The sequence below is a fragment of the Chaetodon auriga genome, chromosome 14 (genome assembly GCF_051107435.1).
Source record: "Chaetodon auriga isolate fChaAug3 chromosome 14, fChaAug3.hap1, whole genome shotgun sequence".
Lineage (NCBI taxonomy): Eukaryota > Metazoa > Chordata > Actinopteri > Chaetodontiformes > Chaetodontidae > Chaetodon > Chaetodon auriga.
The window spans coordinates 11280931-11301989 of NC_135087.1; the positions used below are offsets into that span (position 1 = coordinate 11280931).

At 45.1% G+C, this 21059-nt stretch overlaps 2 protein-coding genes across 3 annotated transcripts; one reads left to right on the forward strand and one right to left on the reverse strand.

Moving 5' to 3' along the window:
• Window positions 1-813: 813 nt before the first annotated feature.
• selenon (selenoprotein N) lies at window positions 814-6877 on the forward strand. Its single transcript, XM_076748291.1, has 12 exons — window positions 814-1252; window positions 2003-2120; window positions 2209-2339; window positions 2695-2907; window positions 2996-3120; window positions 3649-3786; window positions 3871-3952; window positions 4266-4454; window positions 4536-4641; window positions 5028-5140; window positions 5247-5348; window positions 5483-6877. Exons 1-12 carry the CDS (start codon window positions 1064-1066, stop codon window positions 5648-5650), a joined length of 1674 nt encoding a protein of 557 aa, XP_076604406.1. The 5' UTR covers window positions 814-1063; the 3' UTR covers window positions 5651-6877.
• Window positions 6878-7243: 366 nt separating this feature from the next.
• Window positions 7244-20672, reverse strand: LOC143331430 (nuclear receptor coactivator 7). Of its 2 annotated transcripts, none has more exons than XM_076748289.1 (16): window positions 20538-20672; window positions 19588-19810; window positions 18312-18508; window positions 17968-18047; window positions 16306-16452; window positions 15690-15863; window positions 14159-14290; window positions 13877-14061; window positions 13420-13790; window positions 13179-13338; window positions 11087-11276; window positions 10842-10958; window positions 9613-9765; window positions 9424-9519; window positions 8065-8138; window positions 7244-7964 (listed from the first exon to the last, which is right to left on the reverse strand). In XM_076748289.1, exons 2-16 carry the CDS (start codon window positions 19686-19688, stop codon window positions 7829-7831), a joined length of 2313 nt encoding a protein of 770 aa, XP_076604404.1. In that variant the 5' UTR covers window positions 19689-19810; window positions 20538-20672; the 3' UTR covers window positions 7244-7828. The 2 variants fall into 2 exon arrangements, with proteins under 2 accessions (XP_076604404.1, XP_076604405.1); XM_076748290.1 differs by having other exon boundaries at window positions 15690-15860; window positions 20538-20671.
• Window positions 20673-21059: the final 387 nt, after the last annotated feature.

Below are 21059 nucleotides of genomic sequence, written 5' to 3' on the forward strand. Positions count from 1 at the left end.
TCAGTATGGGAGTACACAGTGTGGTTAAAGCTTGGGAAATCAACACAAACCAGATGGTTCAAGGAATGGAAAAAGATCTCAATATTTATTTATTTATTTATTTATTTATTTATTTACCTCTAGCCTGGTGATTAGACTGGCATTGCATTTCCTTTGTCACTTGGCAGTGACAGGTTTAGAGTGACATGACTTTTTCAGTGATTTATCTGTCAATGTAACACACACCAGATACTGACAACATCTCCAAAGTGAATCCATCTGGGGATGTTTATTACATAAAGTGTATATGAAGTCATTGTGAGTAGAAGATTATAACACAGACATGTTGAAATGCTGAAGTTCAGTACAGCAGAAACAAAGGCTCTCCTTCTACTGGCAGGAAAGAATGTAATAACAGTCTTCCCTGGCAGAAAAACATCTATAATTGAAGCTTGTTAGCAGACATTCCTGGGATGACCGAGGTAACCCTGCCCCTTTAAATGTGACTACTGAGCCAGCACCGAACATCTGCGAAGTTAGGGAGAATGTAAGCAAGCTTCCGGTTTCCGCTTTCAAAATAGAGGTATCATCCCGTTGAGAGAGGGGACTCTTGTCAGATGAAGAAAACACATTTGAAGACGCAACCAGTTGGTGGATAACAGGGAAGACAAGACGTTTTGCCTCTCACCCCTACGATCTCTGCAGGAAACACACCCACAAACTGGCCTCTCTGAAGTCAGACATACGGGTGCTTTTATTTTCAGCACCTCGACGCTACATATCCGGTTTTCTCCGCGGTATTGCTCGCTCGCTTGACGCATCTGAACCGCATCCATATGGTTCCAGATTAGATGTGGGAAATAGGAAATCTGTGCCGCTAGCTAGCGTCTCGCAGTTGTAGCCAGCGAGTGTAACGGCCGGAAAAGACGCGCCGTCGCCGGCTTACACGATAACAGAACTGTCGGGAGATTCTGAACATTTTAAGGGGAAAGTTTAAACTGAGCGATCCCTGCTGGTAGCTTTTTTTTTTGGACCTTATCCGACGACAATGCCCTCGTCTAAATAGCTGTTGTGGAGGTCGAGGATGGCCGCAGACGTGGATAAAACAACCTCCCAGGATGGGAACAAAATTTCGCCGCAGAACGGGCACCGGAGTCCGGGTTCTGGATCCCGGATCTCCAAGCGGCTTTGGACTCTGCTTCTCGTCTGCGCTGTCCCTCTTGTCGCTTTTGGGATCAAGTATTACCAAGATGCCCTGCTCCTCAAACGCCATGTGAGATCCACATCTGGAACAACGTTAAAAAAATCTCATAAAGCAGCATTAATCTTTACTTAGCGGTATTTTTTTTAAAGCTTGAAAACAGTTCAGAGAAATAAACGTATCATGCTCACAATTTGCTCGTTTACGTTAAGACGCGTGTGTGGAAGTTTGCATTGACTTTGGTACATTTTATGACCTGTAATTAACATTACTGTAGGCACATTTTGTCCTTATATTTCAGTACTGTTCTCCCAGAAAGGTGTTCAGAGTCATTGTCAGACATCCACAAACACCGCTCATGCAGTTCTTCCACCCCGTGGTGTTTTATTAGAGGGCTGGATCTGTGCCACAGCTGGTAAAACTCAGCCTCTCGCTTTAATCCGCGTTTGTTTGGCCACAGAGGGTCTCCAAGTTGTTCTCCCTCCCCCTCCTCTCCCTCCATTGTACAGGCGCTGGTAGGCACGCATCTGTCGGAGAAAGGGTGGTCTGACTCAAACACATTTGAGGAATCTGTGGCCTCTGGGCTGATCTTTATCCAGACAGGACTGCAGAGGTTCAGTGCTCTGAATGCAGGGACACCACAGCAGTGTGGATGTGTTTTCTAAGAATACCGCAGAAGATCATGCATGGTCTGTTTCTATCAGGCCAGCATTTGTGTGTTATGTGATGAGAGGGCTCGCTGTCCCGGTTTTGCATTGAAAATCCTTGAAGCATGTGAACATGAGGTGAAGGATCAGTCTAACGCTGGTGTCCCTCCAATAGGAAGAGAGCGTTCGAACTCTGGGCGCCGAGGGCCTTTTTCTTTTCTCCTCCTTAGACGCAGACCATGACCTTTATCTCAGTCCGGAGGAGTTCAAACCCATTGCTGAGAAACTCACAGGTACTTTATCTTTCTTGCCTCATGTGCTGTTTAATCAATGGCTTAAATTTGACCCACATTGGCTGTGATCCCTGTGGCTTCCTTGCAGGAATTACACCCCCGGTGGATTTTGAGGAGGAAGTGATCCATGACCCCAATGGAGAGACTTTGACCTTGGAGGCCAAAATGCAGCCTCTGCTGCTGGACTCCATGACAAAAAGCAAGGATGGATTCCTCGGGGTAAGACAGGACCAAACTCCTTCTCCTGACTGCTGCACAGGCTCGGCTTCGATAAAAGACACATGCACTGCACCGAGGGATTCACACACAGTCACGCATTCACATTTCCGAAAAGTTGCACAAACTTTATTTATTCAGCAAGATACATGAGGTTATTAGGAATTAATTCAATCAGTATTAATGAATATTGCATTTTCTCAGTCTGAGTCAGCTCTTTGTGGATGCAGTTCATTCAAAATATGGAAGTCAAGCAGCCAAGAAGTAAATTAACCATGAAATAGCAGAGAATTAACTGAATTAGCTTTATGTTGTTTTGAGGAAGCCCCCTCTCATTTTGAAGAACTGACTCTTGCAGGTGTCTCACAGCTCTCTGAGCGGGCTGCGCTCCTGGAAGAGCCCAGCAGTGCCTTCTTCTTCCTTCTCCGCCGGCCAGTTCAGGGTCTTCTTGCCCCCGAAGAACAAGGTCGAGGTGGGAGACACGTGGTGGGTGATTCCGAGCGAGCTCAACATCTTCACCGGGTACCTGCCCAACAACCGTTACCACCCTCCCTCACCGAAAGGCAAAGAGGTACCCTAAAGACCACTTCACTGTCTGATTGGAGTGAGACTAGTGATAATCACACTGTGTATTGATGGCTGCTCTTATCCCGCCGCAGGTTCTCATCCACTCCTTGCTGAGCATGTTCCACCCTCGGCCCTTCATCAAATCACGCTTTGCTCCTCAGGGCACAGTCGCCTGCATTCGGGCCAGCAACGACTTTTATTATGACATTGTGTTCAGGTGAGGAGCGGTTCAGCAGGAGGCCTGGAAGACCGTGGTGGTGCTTTTTCTTCTTTCAGCCCATTAAATACTCAATTCAGCATACTTTACATTAGCGCTGACTAATATCCATAGCACACTATGAATTTTAATGGTAACGTTGTCTTTGGCAGGCAGCCATGAGGTTCAGTTTGAGATCAGCATGCAGAGACTGATCCACTCCAGCGAGTCCACCTTACTTTTTTTACATCATCACGGTGTGCTAATGCAGTTGAAAGTACTGTAGGGCCTCACACATGCATTTCCACGTGACAGTGATGTAGCATTAGCAAATAGAAAGCTGTTTATAAAAGTGAAGCCTATAATTGCCTGGAAGGTTTGCAATCAATCTACAGATGACGGCTTTGCTTTGGAAAAGTCAGCAGTGATGTCATATATACACGAGAAAAGGACGTTTTAAAGGCTGGAACAAGCCTCTCCTGTCACGTATCGACAGTCGAATACACTTTGAACACATGCTGTGCTACAAACGACTCTTTACCTCTGCAGGATTCACGCTGAGTTCCAGCTCAACGATGTTCCAGACTTTCCCTTCTGGTTCACCCCGGGCCAGTTCACCGGCAACATTATTCTGTCTAAGGACGCGTCTCACGTCCGACACTTTCACCTCTACGTCCCCAGTGACCGGTAAATCCGTTCTACACACTGTCCACTCAGCGTGTTGTTGTCAGCTACTGTGGCTGTAGTGTGAAATGTCCTGTTGGGTCCCAGGTCTCTGAACGTGGACATGGAGTGGCTGTACGGCGCCAGTGAGAGCAGCAACATGGAGGTGGACATCGGATACCTGCCACAGGTGCGGGCGACGGGCTTCTCTATTTCTTTATGTGATTTCCCGGCACCTCCTGCTCTTATCATGGTGAAGCCACATGATGGAGCCCCTTGTATGAATTTTTCATTTATGCTGAGTTTAGTTTGAGGTCATTAAGACAATTTAAAATTCAACTCATTCAGTATGATTATTCTCCATCTGGGTGTCTTGTTTCAGGACTTTAAATGCTTCCCGTCACTGTTTTCTTTGCTCATGAAAGAAAAGCCCACAGCTCAAAGCCTGTCATGTTTTATTCATGAGACTTGATTGGTTTAAAAAGTCATCAATATGTCTGCAGTTGGAGCTGCAGTCCACAGGCCCATCCACCCCCTCCGTCATCACGGATGAGGAGGGCAACATCATCGACAGTCGAGACGGCGGCGGCGAGCAGATCCAGTTCGTCTTCGAGGACATCCACTGGACCTCAGAGCTCAGCCGGCAAGAAGCCGCTCGACGCCTGGATGTCACCTTCTACCCCTTCAAGAAGGTAAACATCATGAAGCTGTTGTTGGACTCACTGTTGGCTTCCACACGGCCACGTCATTCTTCTCACCGTGCTCCTTCCCAGGTGTCCTACCTGCCCTTTTCAGAGGCCTTCGAGCGAGCTGAAGCAGAGAATAAACTGGTGCATTCCATTCTGCTTTGGGGAGCGTTGGACGATCAGTCCTGCTGAGGTGAGAGCACGAGCATGTCGTCGATGTCACAGCATTGCACGCTGTTATTGAGAGCTGAGAAAAGATTTAAATCACGTGGCTGAAAATGAGCTGCAGCCAAACAATGATTATAACAGGTTTACGCAAGAGATGCTGCAGGCAGACTGGGAGAAAATAGTTTAGTCTTCAGTCGGTAGAAACATCTTACTGTTACTGTTTTACACAGCGTCCCAACATTTTTGGAATTGGCACTGTGGCTTTTTTACTGTCACTTGTTGCCACAGTGACGAGAAAAAGTTATGACTCACATCAAAAGCAAAACCATTGAGTCCTGAAATCAGCCGTTTTCAACAGTTTTTTCAGTGTTTTTTCAGCATCTCTGTCTCCCGCCTGTCACACCTCTGCAGGTTCGGGGCGAACTCTCCGGGAGACGGTCCTGGAAAGTTCGCCCGTCCTGGCCCTGCTCAACCAGAGCTTCATCAGCAGCTGGTCTCTGGTCAGAGAGCTGGAGAACATGCAGGTAAGCAGTTCAGCCAGTAATCAGTCGACTGAAAAAATGCTTCATCGTCAATTTCCTTTAATTATTTCCACATCTTAAGTCTGCTGTACTTTCTTCTGTGAAACAGGCTGATGAGCAGAACCATGCGTTGAGTGAAAAGGCTCGATTACACCTGGAGAAGTACAACTTCCCTGTGGAGATGATGGTGGCACTCCCTAATGGAACTATTGTAAATATTTTATCAGCCTACATTTTATGTAACATCCAGTAAATCATTGTTAACTGGGTTAAGCTAAATTTGGATTTAGTCTAGCTGGAGTTCCCCTGTTAAGACAATCATTTGCCTCCTGTGTTTGGCTTTAGGTCCACCACATCAATGCCAACTTCTTCCTGGACCAGACGGCCATGAAGCCAGAGGAGGAAGGAGCGACTTTCAGCTTCTCTGGGGGGTTCGAGGACCCCTCCACGTCCACTTATATCAGCTTCCTGAAGGAGGGGTTGGAGAAAGCCAAGGAGTATCTGGCACAGTAATTTGTGTGGTGAGGAACAGAGTCCTTCCTCTGGGATCCAAGATAAGGAAAAACCCTCCAACAATTATGTAGAGACGCTTTCTCATCAGTGTTGGCAGCTGGAAAACGTTTTTTGCCTTCTGTCCTCTTTGCTACTATTTATTTGGGCGTCTCCGTCTCGGTCAGAAAGTTTTCTAAACAGCATTTGTATTGTGACAAAATCAGTAGAAATGAACAGGGAAATATTGCCTCTTTAACCTGCTGTTACTGTCAATCAAATATATTTTAATGAGATACGAAAGCTTTGCACTCTTGAGCAGTAACAGACATGTAAACACACTTAGATCTGCTCTCTGCTCTCTGCTTGTAGCTGCTGACATCAAACGCGTCATAGCACACGAAACTTGCCATATTTCTTCTTTTGTTCCCCGGTGTTGCGTGTGCAATATTTAACGAGCGAGCCTCGGTGCTGCGGAGCGAACCCGGAGACGGAGCGGGTGCAGGCGTTGCCTCCTCAGCAGTGTTTCAGCAGCTTGTGAAGACGTTGCCTGAAAGCTCTCTGTGGGCCGGGCGACGCCTGATGTCATTGCTGAGGCTGCTGGAGGGAACTCCCTTCTCCGTCTCGGGGGACGAAAGCAGCAGGAAAGACAGCACTGGACTGTGGCACATAAAAGGATTATTTCAGTCGTTCTGAGTTTGAAACCAAATGTTGAATATTTGACAGATTTCCTGTTTTTCGGATGATGTGACCACACCAAAGACCACGTGTAAATCCAACAGGTTCATATTTATGCTTTATGTGTTATTATGTAATCAAACGGTCATATGTTTGCAAAATTGTTTGATTCTTGAACTGTACTATTGTTTGGTCAAAATAATGTGTTTTCTTGTGTCTTTAGCCAAACGAGAGGGAAAAAAAAAAAAAAGATGAAACCTTGGACCTAATGTTAGTATATTTTCACAAAATGTCTCAATGGAACTTTTTTTTTCCAGTGAGACAAAAAGAAGCTTCCTCTTCAGGTCCCCTTGTTTTTAGCGTGAAGTGGAAGAAAACCTATTTTAAACAGTGACAGTGAAGTGTGATCAAAGAGGATAACGTTAAGTTGGAATGTGACTTTATAAATGTGCAACGGTCATACGAGGTCCGCTCCATGTGAAGCCTCTGACAGCTTGGAGCCTTTAGGCGGAAAACACTGTTCACCTACCAGTGCCATGTTTTTCATAAAGGTGAAATAAACCCCTTTTTTTTCTTAATAAACTGACTTGTGTTTTTCCGGCACACACTTTACTGTTCAAGAATCAATCACAGAAGTTTTTTAAATATTCACTTTGTGCTGATTTTTATTAACTAATCTACAATACTGTACAATGTAAGCAAAGTGGATGAGGCTTTCCTCTTTCATCTGAATGACTGAATGCATTAATCAGAAGCACTTCTCCAGCTTTTTCTGAAATGAGGAGAGTTCCGAACAGTCATGAATGAGACTCTAACATCCTTTGCAAGTGCAGATGTTCTTCAATTGAGAAGCTTCGAGTGGTCTTGCGCGATTATTTTCGGCGTTCATTTCTGCCGTCTGCGTCACTAATTGATAAAAACCCATAAAAATGATCGGCGTCTGATAAAGGGAGCTTGTATTTGTGGGACTGGGAGCTTTGCACATGCGGTTTTCAACAGAGGAATCTGCTCATAAGAAGACTAACGTGTGTTTCAAACTTCCACCATTAACAGCAAAGTTCTATAAAAGTGGGGGCATGCATTACCTCTGAGGACAGGCGTTCCGTCATGTACACATGATAAATGAGGAGAGATCATGAAGCTACTGATTCACATTGAGAGCAAAGTGCAGTCTCTGGGACTCGTAACTCACTCCGTACAAGAATGAGGAATCCAGTTTCTTCACAGTTCAGCTCCACACGGTGCAGCTGAGCTCAGTCTGGCTGCCAAAGCCGCAGGAATGAGTCAACCATGAAACAGTCCACCGCCGACCCCGACTGCTCGAGATCAGCCCCGCTCGCTTCGTTTCTGTTCAATCCACAGCACTGAATCACACGGACAAATCCAGCAGTTTGTGGTGGATTTTTTTTTTTTTTTTTTACATGGATGCAACCATGAAATGAATGTTATTTGTTTTTGTTCAGTGATAAATGCCGTCTTGATAAAGCTGATCAGCGAGTCGAGGAGAGGCTCGGCTCGGGCCCCTCAGCTGAACGTCCACACCTCCAGCTCCATCACTCGGAAGTCGTCGGTTTCTGAGAGGCAGCAGTTGTTGAAGGTGTAGCAGGGGCTGCTGCGACCCAGGTACAAATTCTCATCCACCCACAGACCAAAGTGACCACTGCAGGAAAAAAGAAGGAGAAATGTCTGTTTTTTCCACACATGCCGAATAGATTTCAGACAGAACAGAGTGTAAGAAAGAAAGTGGGACAGAGCATTACCTGCCTCCACCAATGGCAAAGGAGTCCAAGTCTCCTTTAATAAAAAAGGAGTTCTCTCCAGTCCATCTGAAGCACTGCAAAGGCAAAAACAACCATCACACTTCTCAAACAGGAGACACTCTGACTGCACAAAATGCAGAATTCATGCTATTATCAGATATGTTACAACCCTGTTTCCAAAAATGTTCGGACACTGTCTAAAATGTGAATGGAAACAGAATGTGATCAGTTGCACTGAAACACTGAAAAGCCATTTTTAACTGAAAATAGAACAAAGACAACACAAGAAATGTTGAAACAGAGACATTTCAGTGTGTTTGAAAATGACTCTGATGTCAGCAACATGTTTCAAAGAAGCCGGGAGAGGCTCATGTTTACCGCTCGGCTGCATCACCTTTTCTTTTAACGGCACTGTGAGCGTTTGGGAAAGCGCTCTCCTACCAATGGATGTAATTTTCAAAGTGGCTTGTTTTCCCCTTCTTGCATGCAGAATGTGGTTTGGCTTTGTCTCGCTGAAATAAGCAAACGTCGTCTACTTGGCAGCAGATGTTGCTCCAAAACTTGTAGATATGGTTCAGCCTTAATGGAGCCCTCACAAATATACACAGTTTTTAAAGTCGTCTCAGTCCGTCTTAAATGAGCTCAGAGAGGGCGGCGGCGGCATTCTGGATCTGGTTTATATGCAGTTTCCTCTTTGCATGGTGGAGTTTCAGCTTGTATTTGTGGCTGCAGTGATGAACTGAGTTCACACATGATGGTTTTTGAAGTGCTCCTCAGCTCATGCAGTGAGGTCCACTACAGAACCGTGTCTGTTTTCACTGCAGTGCCGTCTGACGGCCTGAAGATCACGACCATCCGAGATTGGTTTTCAGCCCCTCAGTCTTTTAATGATATTATGTACTGCAGACAATGAAAGTGTAATTGAAACTGAAATGTTACAGTGAGAAACACTGTTCTTAAATTGTCGCACTGTTTGCCAGCACGGTCTGTCACAGAGTGGTGAACCCCTCCCTCTCCAATCCTGTGCCTAACCTGTTGCCAGTTAACCTAATTAACTGTGAGATGTTCCACCAGGTGTTTCCTTTTAGCGTTTCACAACTTTCCCAGTCTTTTGTTGCCAGTGTCCCAACTTTTTGTGAAATGTGTTGCTGGCATCAAATCCTAAATGAGGACATAATGTTCAAAAAACAAAGCCATTTCTCAGTTTCAACATCTGATATCTTGTCTTTGTGCTATTTTCCTTTAAAAAATGACTTTTAGTGTTTTAAAAAGTATCACATTCTGTTCCTTTTTACACAGCGACCAAACTTTTTTGGAAACAGAGTTTATACAAGTTGGCTGCACCGACACACAGCACACCTTGAAGCGAGGATGCAACATGAAGAGGAAAGTTTCTCCTGTGCCGTAGAAAGTCTCACTGAGCCTCAGAGGGTGAGAGAGGAAGGCCCCGAATATCTGTCGAAGGAAAGTCACATGGGAGACAGCGACAGTTAAAAATAATATAACAACATCTCTAACTGATATTAGAGACAACGCAGCGTGTTTTACCTCATCGAGCGCATCCTTGATGACAATGAGCACAGGGGAGTCCGTGGCACTGAGTTTTCTGTACAGAGACTTGAGGCTGGCGCCGTGGCGGGACGTGCTGTAAGCCAGCTGCCAGGTGTGGCCCACTGTCCTGGGAGGCAGCTCCTTACAAAGCTGAGATTAAAGGAGGGGAGAAACATTTGACACAAGTGAGAAAAGAAGGAAGGAGCATTAACAGGAACAGATATCTAAAAGCTACAGACACAGGTACCATCTGTGTGGGAGTTAAAGGGAGAGTTTAAAATACATGTGTTGCTGCTGCCCTCAGACTCCAGCTGCTTCTCTTCAAACGGGTGGCGTGCTGATTATCACCTGCTGTCAGGAATCCACCGACTGTGCATAAGGACCTCTTACATCCCACTTTAAAAAACCCAAACTCAGCCTTTAAGACAGGAATCTTCATGCTTTAATGAACGCCGAATTAGCCGGGTGCACCAGCTCTTCTGAATTTGGCTTAGCAGTTGGAGTTGTTGCTAAATGGAGATTTATTTATCTCAGGCTGTTCTTACATTGAGTTAAACATTAACACCTCCTCACTGCCAGGTGTAGCTAGCTCTTGAATAGCTGACTGAACTGACTGACAAAACGAGTATGCTAATATATAAGCTGTGAAACAATCCGCTCCATAGTTACTTCTAACTCTAAAGGGCTTAATTAAGTCATCCCTACATTTAGAAACAGTGCATCACCCTGAAACTGTTATATTTATGTTAGACTGTATAAAACATGGATTTAGTCTCCAAAGGTTTCTGAGGAGTCGCTGTGAAGCTCCAATCTTAACAGTTCCTGAATCCACCAAACTCCCAGTTAATCTGAAAATGGGCAAAGAGGTGGAGCCGAGGGTGAGCTGAACTATATATCATGAACTATAGAGACCAGAACGGCTTTTTCTTGACTGATCAGATGTTTCCTAACACTTCAGTGTCAAAGTCCAACTGAAATCAATTAGAGCCTTCTAAAAAAAAAGCCCGCCCACATGACTTTTCAACTTATTAGAGTAGTTTTTATTTCTGAAAGGAAGAAAATGGTTCTTTGGAGAAGGATCAGAAAAGCTCCACAAATTTTCATGATGCAACATTTAGAAATTCCCAAGTGTGAAACTAGCGGGTAGTTACTGAGAGCTTAGGAGGGACTTCACACATTAAGCATTCACACCGCGCTGATACTGGAGTTCGTGTAGTTACACTCACCTCTCTGACATGTGACGCTTCTAAAATGTGGCTGCTCTCCACAATGTTACCGAGTCCTTCAGGATCCCTGTCAACAACCAGGGTGGGCTTGTCCCCGCTCTCTTCCATCAACACCATCTGCACAAAAACAGCGAAGCGTTAAACGAACCGAGCCGGTTTGTTCTGGACACTGACCGGCGTGAGAACTCATTTTATTAACAATCAAATGCATTTCTGGTCGTGAGATTGAAATTGAACACACTCACCTCCCAGTCGTCCCCTGAGCCGCGGTGCCTCTGAAACACCTCTTCATCCTCCTCCACCTCCTCCTCCTCTTTGTCCTCGATGAGCACAAACTCCTCTTCGTCACGGTCCGCCTCCCCCTCCTCCTCCCCTCCCTCGAGAATACACAAGTCTGGCCGACAGTGTGTCAGGTAGGCATAGAGCTCGTCAGAGCTGCGGCGGGAAGGAAAAGCAGCGGCTCAGACGCGTTGAAATGACAAACAACACCAACAGCTGCTCAACACGGAGAGAAGAGACACCAGCAGGAGGAGACGTCTGAACGCTGCTCCTGCTTTTCATGTACTTTTAGGAAAATACTCTCAAACCAGTAATTCTGCTTTGACTGAGGTGGAGCAGCTCCTGCAGACGGACGTCCAGACTTGCAGAAAAGTCTAGTATAGTTAGTGAGATATTTAGTTTTTTTTACACATCTCTAACCTCATTTACAATAAAGTTTTCTTTTTCAAAACCTTAAAGAGGGTCAAACATTTCGAGAGGAAGTGTTTGGTCGGGTGTAATATTCACAAAGCAGCAGAGGAAGAAGTATTCAGATCATTTAGTTCTGTTAAAATATCAGGATAATGACAATGATGCATCATTTTTGTAAACTGATGTAAACTGTTTTGTCAATAAACTCTGAAAAAGTAACTAGTAACTAGCTGTGAATTCAATGCAGTGGCATTAAAAGTCCATCATTTCCTATGAAATATAAGTACAAAGAAGCATAAAATGTAAATACTCAACTCTCGAGTTCTGTGTGTGTCTAGTTAAATAGTTGTAAGAGTGCCTCAAAAATGTCATGAAGTGCAGCTCTTTAGTGACCGAATTTAGTTTCCTCCCGGCGCTGTTCAACAGTGTTTGGTGAAGGTGATGTTAATGTTTTGATAATGTTCACTGAGCGACGAGGGACAAAGGCAGACAGAGACAGTAAATATTCAACTGAAGAGAGCCAGTCGGGCTTCACAAGCCGAGGGAAGATGTAAATATTCGGCTGAAGATGTAAAGCTTGAAAGAGAAAACCTGAATTACAAACTGGATGTGTCTTCAGGGGACAGTCTGATTAAAGATGCCACTGAGTTGCACTATGGGAAATGTGGGGGGGGGTATATGCCATTAATGATATATTCTTAGCTGAACTTTGGCTTCAGGAAGCACTGAAACACTTATCTCAGGGCGTAACGACAGACGCTTGTGAGGAAATTTCTCCAACTTCCTCTGATCACAGAAGTCCAGAGGACGGTCGCTGAGTTATTCCAAGAGAGACGCTTTAAACTGAGTGTGTAATATTTGACCAATGTGGCAGGTAAAAGAGGCACAGACGAGTCTGGTGCTGTGTCACAGGATTTAAATAATTAATCAGATTTATGAGTAACTCTGTGCTAGACTGCTCGAAAACTGGAGACTGCAGATGAGGCACAAGTATTATTCAGCAGCCATGTCTCACAGGACAGCCACTTTCAACGATGATCACTGCGCCAATGACAACACATCAGGTAGAGACTAAGAGGTTTTTCTCCTGTCAGCTAGCGAACGTTCCCTCAGATGCAGTCACACTAAATGGATCAGTTTCTGAGGGGAGAAAGTGACGCACCGGTAAAACGTACGGCGAGGAAATATGACCCTGAAAACATTCAGTTTGGATGATGATGGCAGGCAGTGATGCTGAGTCAAATCACAGCCCAGTTCTCATTGAGAGAAAACACACACACACACACACACACACACACACACACACACACACACACACACACACACACACACGCAATGCTGTTTGACCACTGACTGCATGTAAAGATGGACAACATGACAGCTACTTAAAAGAGAATCAAAAACATCATGATCGCCCCCTGGTGGTTGGCTGCAGTAAAGCTCATAATTCCCGCCCCCTCCATGTTATAGCGGACGGGACCTCAACTAAAAAATCAAAGTCCACTGTAATTTTTCCCAAAGAGGTTTAAGTCATTTCAGTTTTTTTTATCACCATTAATTTTCTAAAATCTGTCTCTTGTGAGTTCCCCAAATGCACCCATTCAAACTTCTGTTTCATGCACATTTCTCTGCCGTTCGTTGCTGTACCTGTCTTGTGAAAGGGCAAGCCAGGCATCCTTTCTGGGTAAAGTCTTTGCTGCCCCCAGCTGAAGGCCTCCCACTCCCTTTTTCTTTCCCGCAGACGGCTGAACCCGCAGCCGCACGAACATCAGACTCCCGGGACTCCCGGCTGAGGACCTCCGAGGCACTGAAAGCAAAACAAGGGCAGAGCTGCAGTAAAGAGAATGAAACCAAGAAAACAAACCATCACCATGATTCACATTCGCACCTGCAGTCTGACTCTTCATGCAGGACTTCTCTGTGTCATCCGAGCGCTGCAGCTTACTCGCCACCTCTTGACCTCCACAGCAGAAGGTGGCGGCGCTGCTCAGGACAGCCGCGCCCAGGACGCCTACAGACGCCTCCGACAGCACCTCCAGCCGGCTGCTATTAAGCTCCCCCTCAGCCTCCGCCATGTCTCTGCTCTCTGCCTCCTCTTCCTCCCCAGAAACCTCTTTGGTCAGGCTCAGAGCCAGTTTGGACAATTCTGATGGAGCCACAGACTCCAGAGCCGGAGCTGACTCCCCCTTTTGGTTTGGGAAGCCGCCTGCTCGCCTTTTGGCACTTTTCAACTTCTGGAAGATTTTCTTTCCCTTCTTCCTAATAAGAAAAAGGAAAAAAAAACACTTACATTGACTCTTCCTGCAGCCTGTAGTCTGTGTGTGGACCAGTGAATCACTGCTGACCTCTGCTGGGACGAGTTGAAGTGAACATGTGAGATGTCAGAGAAGAAGGAGACGGACGCCAGACTGTCAACAGAGCAGGACAGGAGGTATTCCTCGCAGCCATGCTCCTTCACTAGAGGATGAGTCTTACACGGGTCGAAGAAGATCTTATTAGAGGTCACCAGCAGGATACCTGAAACCACACCCTGAGAGAGAGAGAGAGAGAGAGAGAGGCAGGAAGTGTTGGCATTGGCCTGAAGACATCTGCAGGTGGAGCAAACCGAGCGTGCTGCTCACACCCACCTTGCGGTCTGTGATGTAGCGACAGAACAGTTTGAGGTACTGCATGGCCTCTGGTCCCTCCCCCTGACAGCACTCCGGTGGCAGGGCCAATAAGCAGAGCTGTCCATCAGGCATCGGCACCGCCTCCACGTCCTGTCAGCGACACAACAAAACGCGCTCATGATAAACTAAGAGCAGATATGATTAATCCACAACAAATCTGATAAATGAGTGGCCATTTATGTTACAGAAAGCATAGAAAAAAAAAAGACTGGTTCTCCCTCCGTTTTGCTGATTTTCTTTTCTTTTTTGTTGTAAAGTGAATATATTTGGGTTTGTACTGTTAGGCAAAACAAGTCTGTCAGAAATCATCATAATACAAAATAATAATTGGCAGAGGAATCAATAATGAAAATGACTGTTAATTGAAACTGCAGCCCTGGAAAAACATCCGATTTTTGTGTCCACTGTATCTAATTTTCTATGTGATGAAGCAGTCATTCACAGAGAGCTCCACAGTCTCGAGCTGGAGTCAAGCTCATCACGCTGCTGTAAGTAAAGTCCTTCACATACGACCTTCAGCTGTCAGAGTCTGACTCTCCCTCGCTGACACAATTCTGGAAACAAAAAGATTTCTGCACCCAAAAAGCACATAATGTCGTTCTTTGTGTCTTCCTGGGTTCACTCTGCACTCAGCGCTGCATCGTTGTGATGACTGAGTCTTGTTTTGGTGCTTGTTTCCACAGCAACACGCTCCGTTCATCTGAATCCATTATAAAACCTCCTCGGCTCGTTTTTCTTCACCGCAGTTAATGACTGCGTGATAACCACAAAAAAAGATGAGCACACGCTCATGTGATACAGTCTGTAGACCTTTCTGTGGCTTTGATTTATCTATTTTCATAAACTAAAATATCATATTGACTGTGGAGCACCTGCACCACCGTCACTCACCTCTGAATGCACAGCAGCAAACATCAGACTCTTTGAATTTTTATTGAAGTTAAAGCACCACGATCACAGTTTTAAAATACCAGAGTCAAATGGATCAAAAATCCTGTCCAAGAGAAAGTACAAAAGTATTATCAGTGAAATGTACCTGCAGTATCAAAGTAAAAGTACTCATTATGCAGTGAAATATGATGTATTAACACTGTATGCGAGCAGCATTTTACTGTTGTAGCTGGTGGAGTTGGAGCAGGTTTTACCTCCTTTATTTACAGTTTGTGGTTTAGTCCAGGGGCTAGAAAACAGAGGCCCCTCTAAAGAGTCGTAAGACAAGAGAATGAGGGGTCGACAGCTAATTAATGAGGCAGAAAAGAAGAGAAAACTTCTGCTACGCGTGTTTGTTTTCTGGACCTTCGTCTAATGTTTGATTTTGCTGTGAAATAATGGATTGATTTGAACAGCTCCAGTAAAACCATGTGACAAGTTTAAAGGTGACCTGTGACAAAAGGGCTCAAGTGTCACAAGTCAAAACGGTTGGAAACCACTGATTTAATCACTCTCAAACAAAATCATACAGTAAAGTCAGTTGCTTTGTTCTGCTCACCAGTAGTTTGTCATATTCTGCCTCTGGCGAGGGGGACTGAGGCTGAGCAGCGAGCTTATCCAAAGAGTCCGGATCCGCCTCCTCCTCTCGCTTCGGGTTAGTGTCCGAGTCCACTTCTGGCTGAGCCGATCCTTGACCGGTGGTATCGTTTTTTCCCTTCGGGACGACCAGCTGCTTCAAAGTGGAAGCCATGATAAGAACAGCTCTGACAATGAAACAGATAAAGCCTGGAGACAACAGCAACTACTTCCTCTTTCTACAGGCCTGCATTTCCCCACTTCTCTTTGTTTGTAGTCACATCTAAGTTCCATGTGATGCATGAGGGTTGTAGATTTGTGGCTGGAAGCATAATTTTTCAGCTACAATACATGGCAGTGAGTAAAGAGCGCATATTATCAGATCAGATAGGTTTGAGGGTGAGGTATCGATTGCCTGAAAGGGTTTAAGATACACACTTCCTGCTGAGTGCTTGCCAGCGGAAAGGTCTTGTTTTGCATTTCAAATTCAGTCGGCATCAGGCAGCAAAACAAACAGCGTCATTTCCATCCTTCAACACACGTAACATACACACTGAGTAAGTGTCAGGCGCCATCCTGTGCTCACAGTAGACTCTTACCTCTCTGGGGATGAGGGCAGCAGACGAGGGGGGTAAATTCAAAGAGCAGCGGGAGGGACGGTGAAACATTTTGCCCTCTTCTGCTGAGGATGCACCGATGGTGCCGAACTGAGATGAGACGCTGAACACCGTGGCCCCGGGCAGACCCTGAAACACAAGAACATTTCCATTAGGTTATTCCTCAAACTTGTATAAGATGTTTCAGTTTGCTTTGCATCCGTCTTCAAAGCTGTGATTTGTCTCATTGCACCCTGCAGAAGAAACCTCTCAGCTGTGCGGGAGCGAAGAGACGCTACGGTTCGTTTTTAGTGCAGGAGAGGACATTAAATGCAGCATCGAAGAGCTCCACTAACAGCTGCTTGATACAATTACGGGCTGAAACACCCACTGCAATTTGTCGAGCGGATCTCACTGCGTGCTTCTACTATAAATCAGCAAATCAGATCCGACGTGAATCTGTGACTAAAGCATATTAATGTTTGAAGAGTCAGTGCCACAACTGTCGTCCACTGACAGATGGAACCATTGAACTAAATTAGATTACTGCCGGCTGACAGATTATGAGGCTGCAGAAAAACGGCTTTTGTGTGGCTGTGAATATGCGGGTGTCTTTGTACATTGGCTCTATACAGTATATGGACGAACACTGTTTTCGGTTACGAGTGCACAATATGGATTTCATTCAGCCGAGACCGATAACCCATAACGACCTGCTCCTCGTGGCTGATACCGATGAGATAACCGATCACGGCGTGCTGTGCTAGTTCTTCTTCTACTTTGTGTTTATTGGCTGATGGAAAACCAACTTTAAAGGTGCATAAAGCCACCTACTGTACGTGTAGATGCTGTGCTTCAGTATTTTAAACATGCAATCCATGAGACTACAAACACAAGGTGCTCATGAAGAAAACAAGGACGTTGTGCAGGTAAAATCCTGACTATCAATCTTAACATACACTCTGAGGGATGTTTCTACTGTTTCATCTTCCCTAAAAACATTAGAGACAGCTCTCAGAGTAATGCAACGCAAGTCAGCAGAAACAAATAAAAGTTGAATCAACACCTCTCGAAAGCGCTTCGTTGGATGGCTGCTGTGTTAGCAAGGTGTCCCTAATCAACTGGCAACTGAACACTGTGTGCTTCCTCTTCAGCTCAGAAACCTAAAACACACTGTCACTAAAGTGTTCAAGTCAAATCCAGCAATTTTTAACAGAAGTTTCAAAGAGGAGAAGAAGAAAAAAGGAAGAAGCAAAGAAAAGATGACGATGAAGGATGAGGTGGTAAATTTCCAAGCATGCTCTTAGTCATAAGCACTAACGTCCGTTCCAGATTCATGATAACACAGACTATGACAGGCAGACCCAGCTGACAAACACCTCAGAATAAACGTTTGAATATACATTCCCTGTTTCCCACCGTGTTCGAGAACAGCTCTGAACATTGGACGTTCTTTATCAAACCCTTTCAAGACCATAAATTGTGAAACCAATTACCAGCTGCAACACGCTTGCTCGAGCATACCTGACCAGAGCAATAAATAAAGCAATAAATCAATTATCTGTCCAACTTCCCAATTCTCCTCTTACCTGTTCCCACAGCTGAGCTCCTAAAGGCACACAAGAAGCACAATAGAGTGCGAAAAGTCAGAAGCATGTGACTCACCCCGCTGCTTGTGCCGTCACCTGACGGTCCTCCCATATGCTCTTGCTTCACTGCAGCATTGTTTAGATCCCATGAAGTCCCTGCGAGGAGAAGAAAAATCAAATTCTGTCTTGCCTCATGACAAAACATCCTGAGCACAGCACAAGTATGAGGAAGCAGTGCTTCATCACCGCTTCCTAACAGCATTAATGCTCGACAGCTCAAATGCCTGCCATTCCTCAGTGTCTGAAAATAACTTTATGCAAAGTTGTGAAATGGCCAACAGTCTCTGAGTGAGAATTATAAAATGTAAATCAAGCTGGAGTTCAGCCCAGAGCCACTTGATGCAAACAGTGCAAGAGCACCTCGCAGGTAGTACTGCCGCAGTTTGGGGTTCCTGATGTGGGGGATGTGGCTGAGAGGCCGGCCCACGACGGGCTGGCTCTGACGCTGCACGCCGGCTGCGGGCTCGGGAATCACCCGCGCCTGAGGTTGAGTCTCCCAGGGCCGGCGGGCGAACTGTGGAGGCTGAGAGACGCCAGGGGGGAGCTTTGAACCGAGCCTGAGGGAGGGAGCAGGAAGAAACAGACAGAATGATTTATCAGCCAGTTTCTAACCTGTCATGTCTTGCTAAAGTCCCAGAGTCATGAGCTAATAATCAGCTCAAATCATTCCTCTCAAGAATGTCTGTTAAGTCCTCATGAATCTGGTTTCAGAGCTAAACATAGTGCTGTGACTCTTACTCAACATCACTGGAAAAGAGGGCATGGCCTCAAATAATCAATTAGTCTGAAAAAATGTCATTAAATAATAAAAGTGGCCTTTGAGATTTCCTTGAACCCAAAGTGACGTGTTAAAATGTCTTGTTTTATACGGCATAGTGGAGAAAAGCAGCCATTTGCACACTCGAGAAGCTGAAAACATCAAATATTTGCCATTTTTATTGATTAAATGACTGATGATCTAATGACTGCTGATCAAAGTAGGCGCACTTACATATTCTATCGATCGACTAACCATTAAAGGACTAACTGAATATTGTGTCATTATAATGATTTTGGACACACAGACAAATGCATCCTATCACTTTATGCAGATGATATTCAATTAAACATCTAAATTAACAAAGTTCAAAGGTCCACATACTAGCTTTCAACCAATGGTCTTCATTCAGACAGATTATTTCTGTACTTGCTGCTCTTTATGGTCAAGAATGAACATCCATGCTAGAAACATAAATTCTATTTTATGGTGGACTCTCCCTTTAATTGTCAGGATTCAGGCATTCATTGTTTACAGTAGTTGAAGTGTGAATCACTGTACCGTGCTGCATTCACGGTCCAATCAGAGTTATTTATAGGGGAGTGGGAGTTGTCTGTGAAGGCCAGGGAAGTGAGTTCCTGGCAACATGCTGCAGCTCTCACCCACATTCTGCTCTTTGATGGAGTCCTTCAGTGACCGGGGACGAAAACAGCTGATGGAAATGTGCATTTTGTGCTCAATCTTAACAGAACCATGAAAGGCCTGATTGTATTGTGCTTGAATCTGAGAAGCAAACGCCAGCCAAACTTGTCACATGTCTATATAGGGCTTTCCCCCCTTGTTTTTCTTTCCAGTAATCCATGTATTTAGAGGCCTGACCTGGTCTTGACGTTGCCAAAGTAGCTGGTCCTGGTCTTGTCCCTCTGGGAGTCGTGGTCCATGGCTCCCAGAGTCTCGGGCCTCCTCACAGACTGGGCCATTTTCTGTGTTCCTTTATTTTGATGCTGGCAGTGGTGGCAGTTGCAGACGGATGAGGGGCTCAGCTGGCATCCTTCCTCCTCCTTTTATTCCTCATGCCTTCCTTTTGCCCCAGTTACAGCACCTACAGAGGACAGGAAGTCATAAAATGTGGGCTGATTTTATCTAGGCAAAGGGAGGGGAGATGGATGGTAATACTTCTACCTGCAGTCACACGACCCCATAAGGAAGTGAGCTGGACATGTAACACAATAATGGAGCCGGGTTTCCAGTTCAATCAAACTCCCAATCAATTAGTGTGAATGAGTGTGGATGTGTCTGAACTTGCTGACCAGGTGCAACAAATTCTGGTTTTCATATTCTATAACAGTGTGAAGTATCATATTATCACAGATCAACATGATGCTTCTAAAATGGATTGGATGTTGCATTTACTGGCTCTCAGCACCGCATTGCTGTACTTAAACATGATCAAAAACTATGTTTGTACCATGACATAGGAATGCATCAGGCTACATCCCGCAAAAGACTAATTTCGGCAACTCATGACACATCCCTTTGGGTGGTGATTTGCCTGTCATCTCTGAATGAACAGGGTTAGCTTAGCTTTGTCTTGCGTCGTTTCAGATCTCCTGACCTTACTCAGTCACACGGTTAAAAAATGACCACGGTTTGCTTCCCGTTAATGATTGGGGTGAAATAATCACCGGGAAGGAAGTAAGCGTTTTAGACGACATTACAGAATGATCGAGATTGATGCTATGGCAGACAAATATTAGCTCCATCGGCGGCTCCTCAGAGATGAAATGCTCATGGGAGCAGCAGGTGAACTGTGCAGTGTCCTTACTGACCTGTGTTTAGCCCAGGGATGGAGACGGGTGTCGGTCATATCAGCGCGTCTTCATATTGCAGTGTTATGATATCACTGTAGACAACAGTAACAAGTTCAATATTCAAGCTCCGCCCAGAGCCGCCGCGCCGCCGATAGTCAAGATAGTTCCTCCCCACGCGGCAGACAGCGGCGAAGGCGGAAGTAAGTGGGAGTGATGCTTCTTGCGTTTTCGGACGTCTTATCTGTGTTTCCCCTCAACCGACAAAATTTGCTGAACCCCTCGTTATTTGTTTATTTATTATTGTCTATATTATTTTAGATCTTGTTTCGTGAAGATATGCATCATCATTTGTTTTATCCTACATTATTTGTTTCTCATTCAATGTGCTTTTGAGGGTCGCTTGTTGATTTCTGAATATAATATTTCTGCCATCCTGTTCAGTGGATCCAAATTATATATGAAGTTATTATGTTATATTAGAATTTGTATTTTATTTTTTGTCACAGTTGTTCTGTATTTATCATGACCATCGAGTATCCC

Coding starts and splice junctions, on each gene's coding strand:
- LOC143331430 (XM_076748289.1), bottom strand. CDS start 19,688: ATGGCCCAGTCTGTGAGGAGGCCCGAGACTCTGGGAGCCATGGACCAC. Junction 16,453..17,967: donor GTGACGGCACAAGCAGCGGG/GTGAGTCACATG, acceptor CTTGTGTTTCAG/GGTCTGCCCGGGGCCACGGT. Junction 9,520..9,612: donor TCAAGGATGCGCTCGATGAG/GTAAAACACGCT, acceptor TTCCTTCGACAG/ATATTCGGGGCCTTCCTCTC.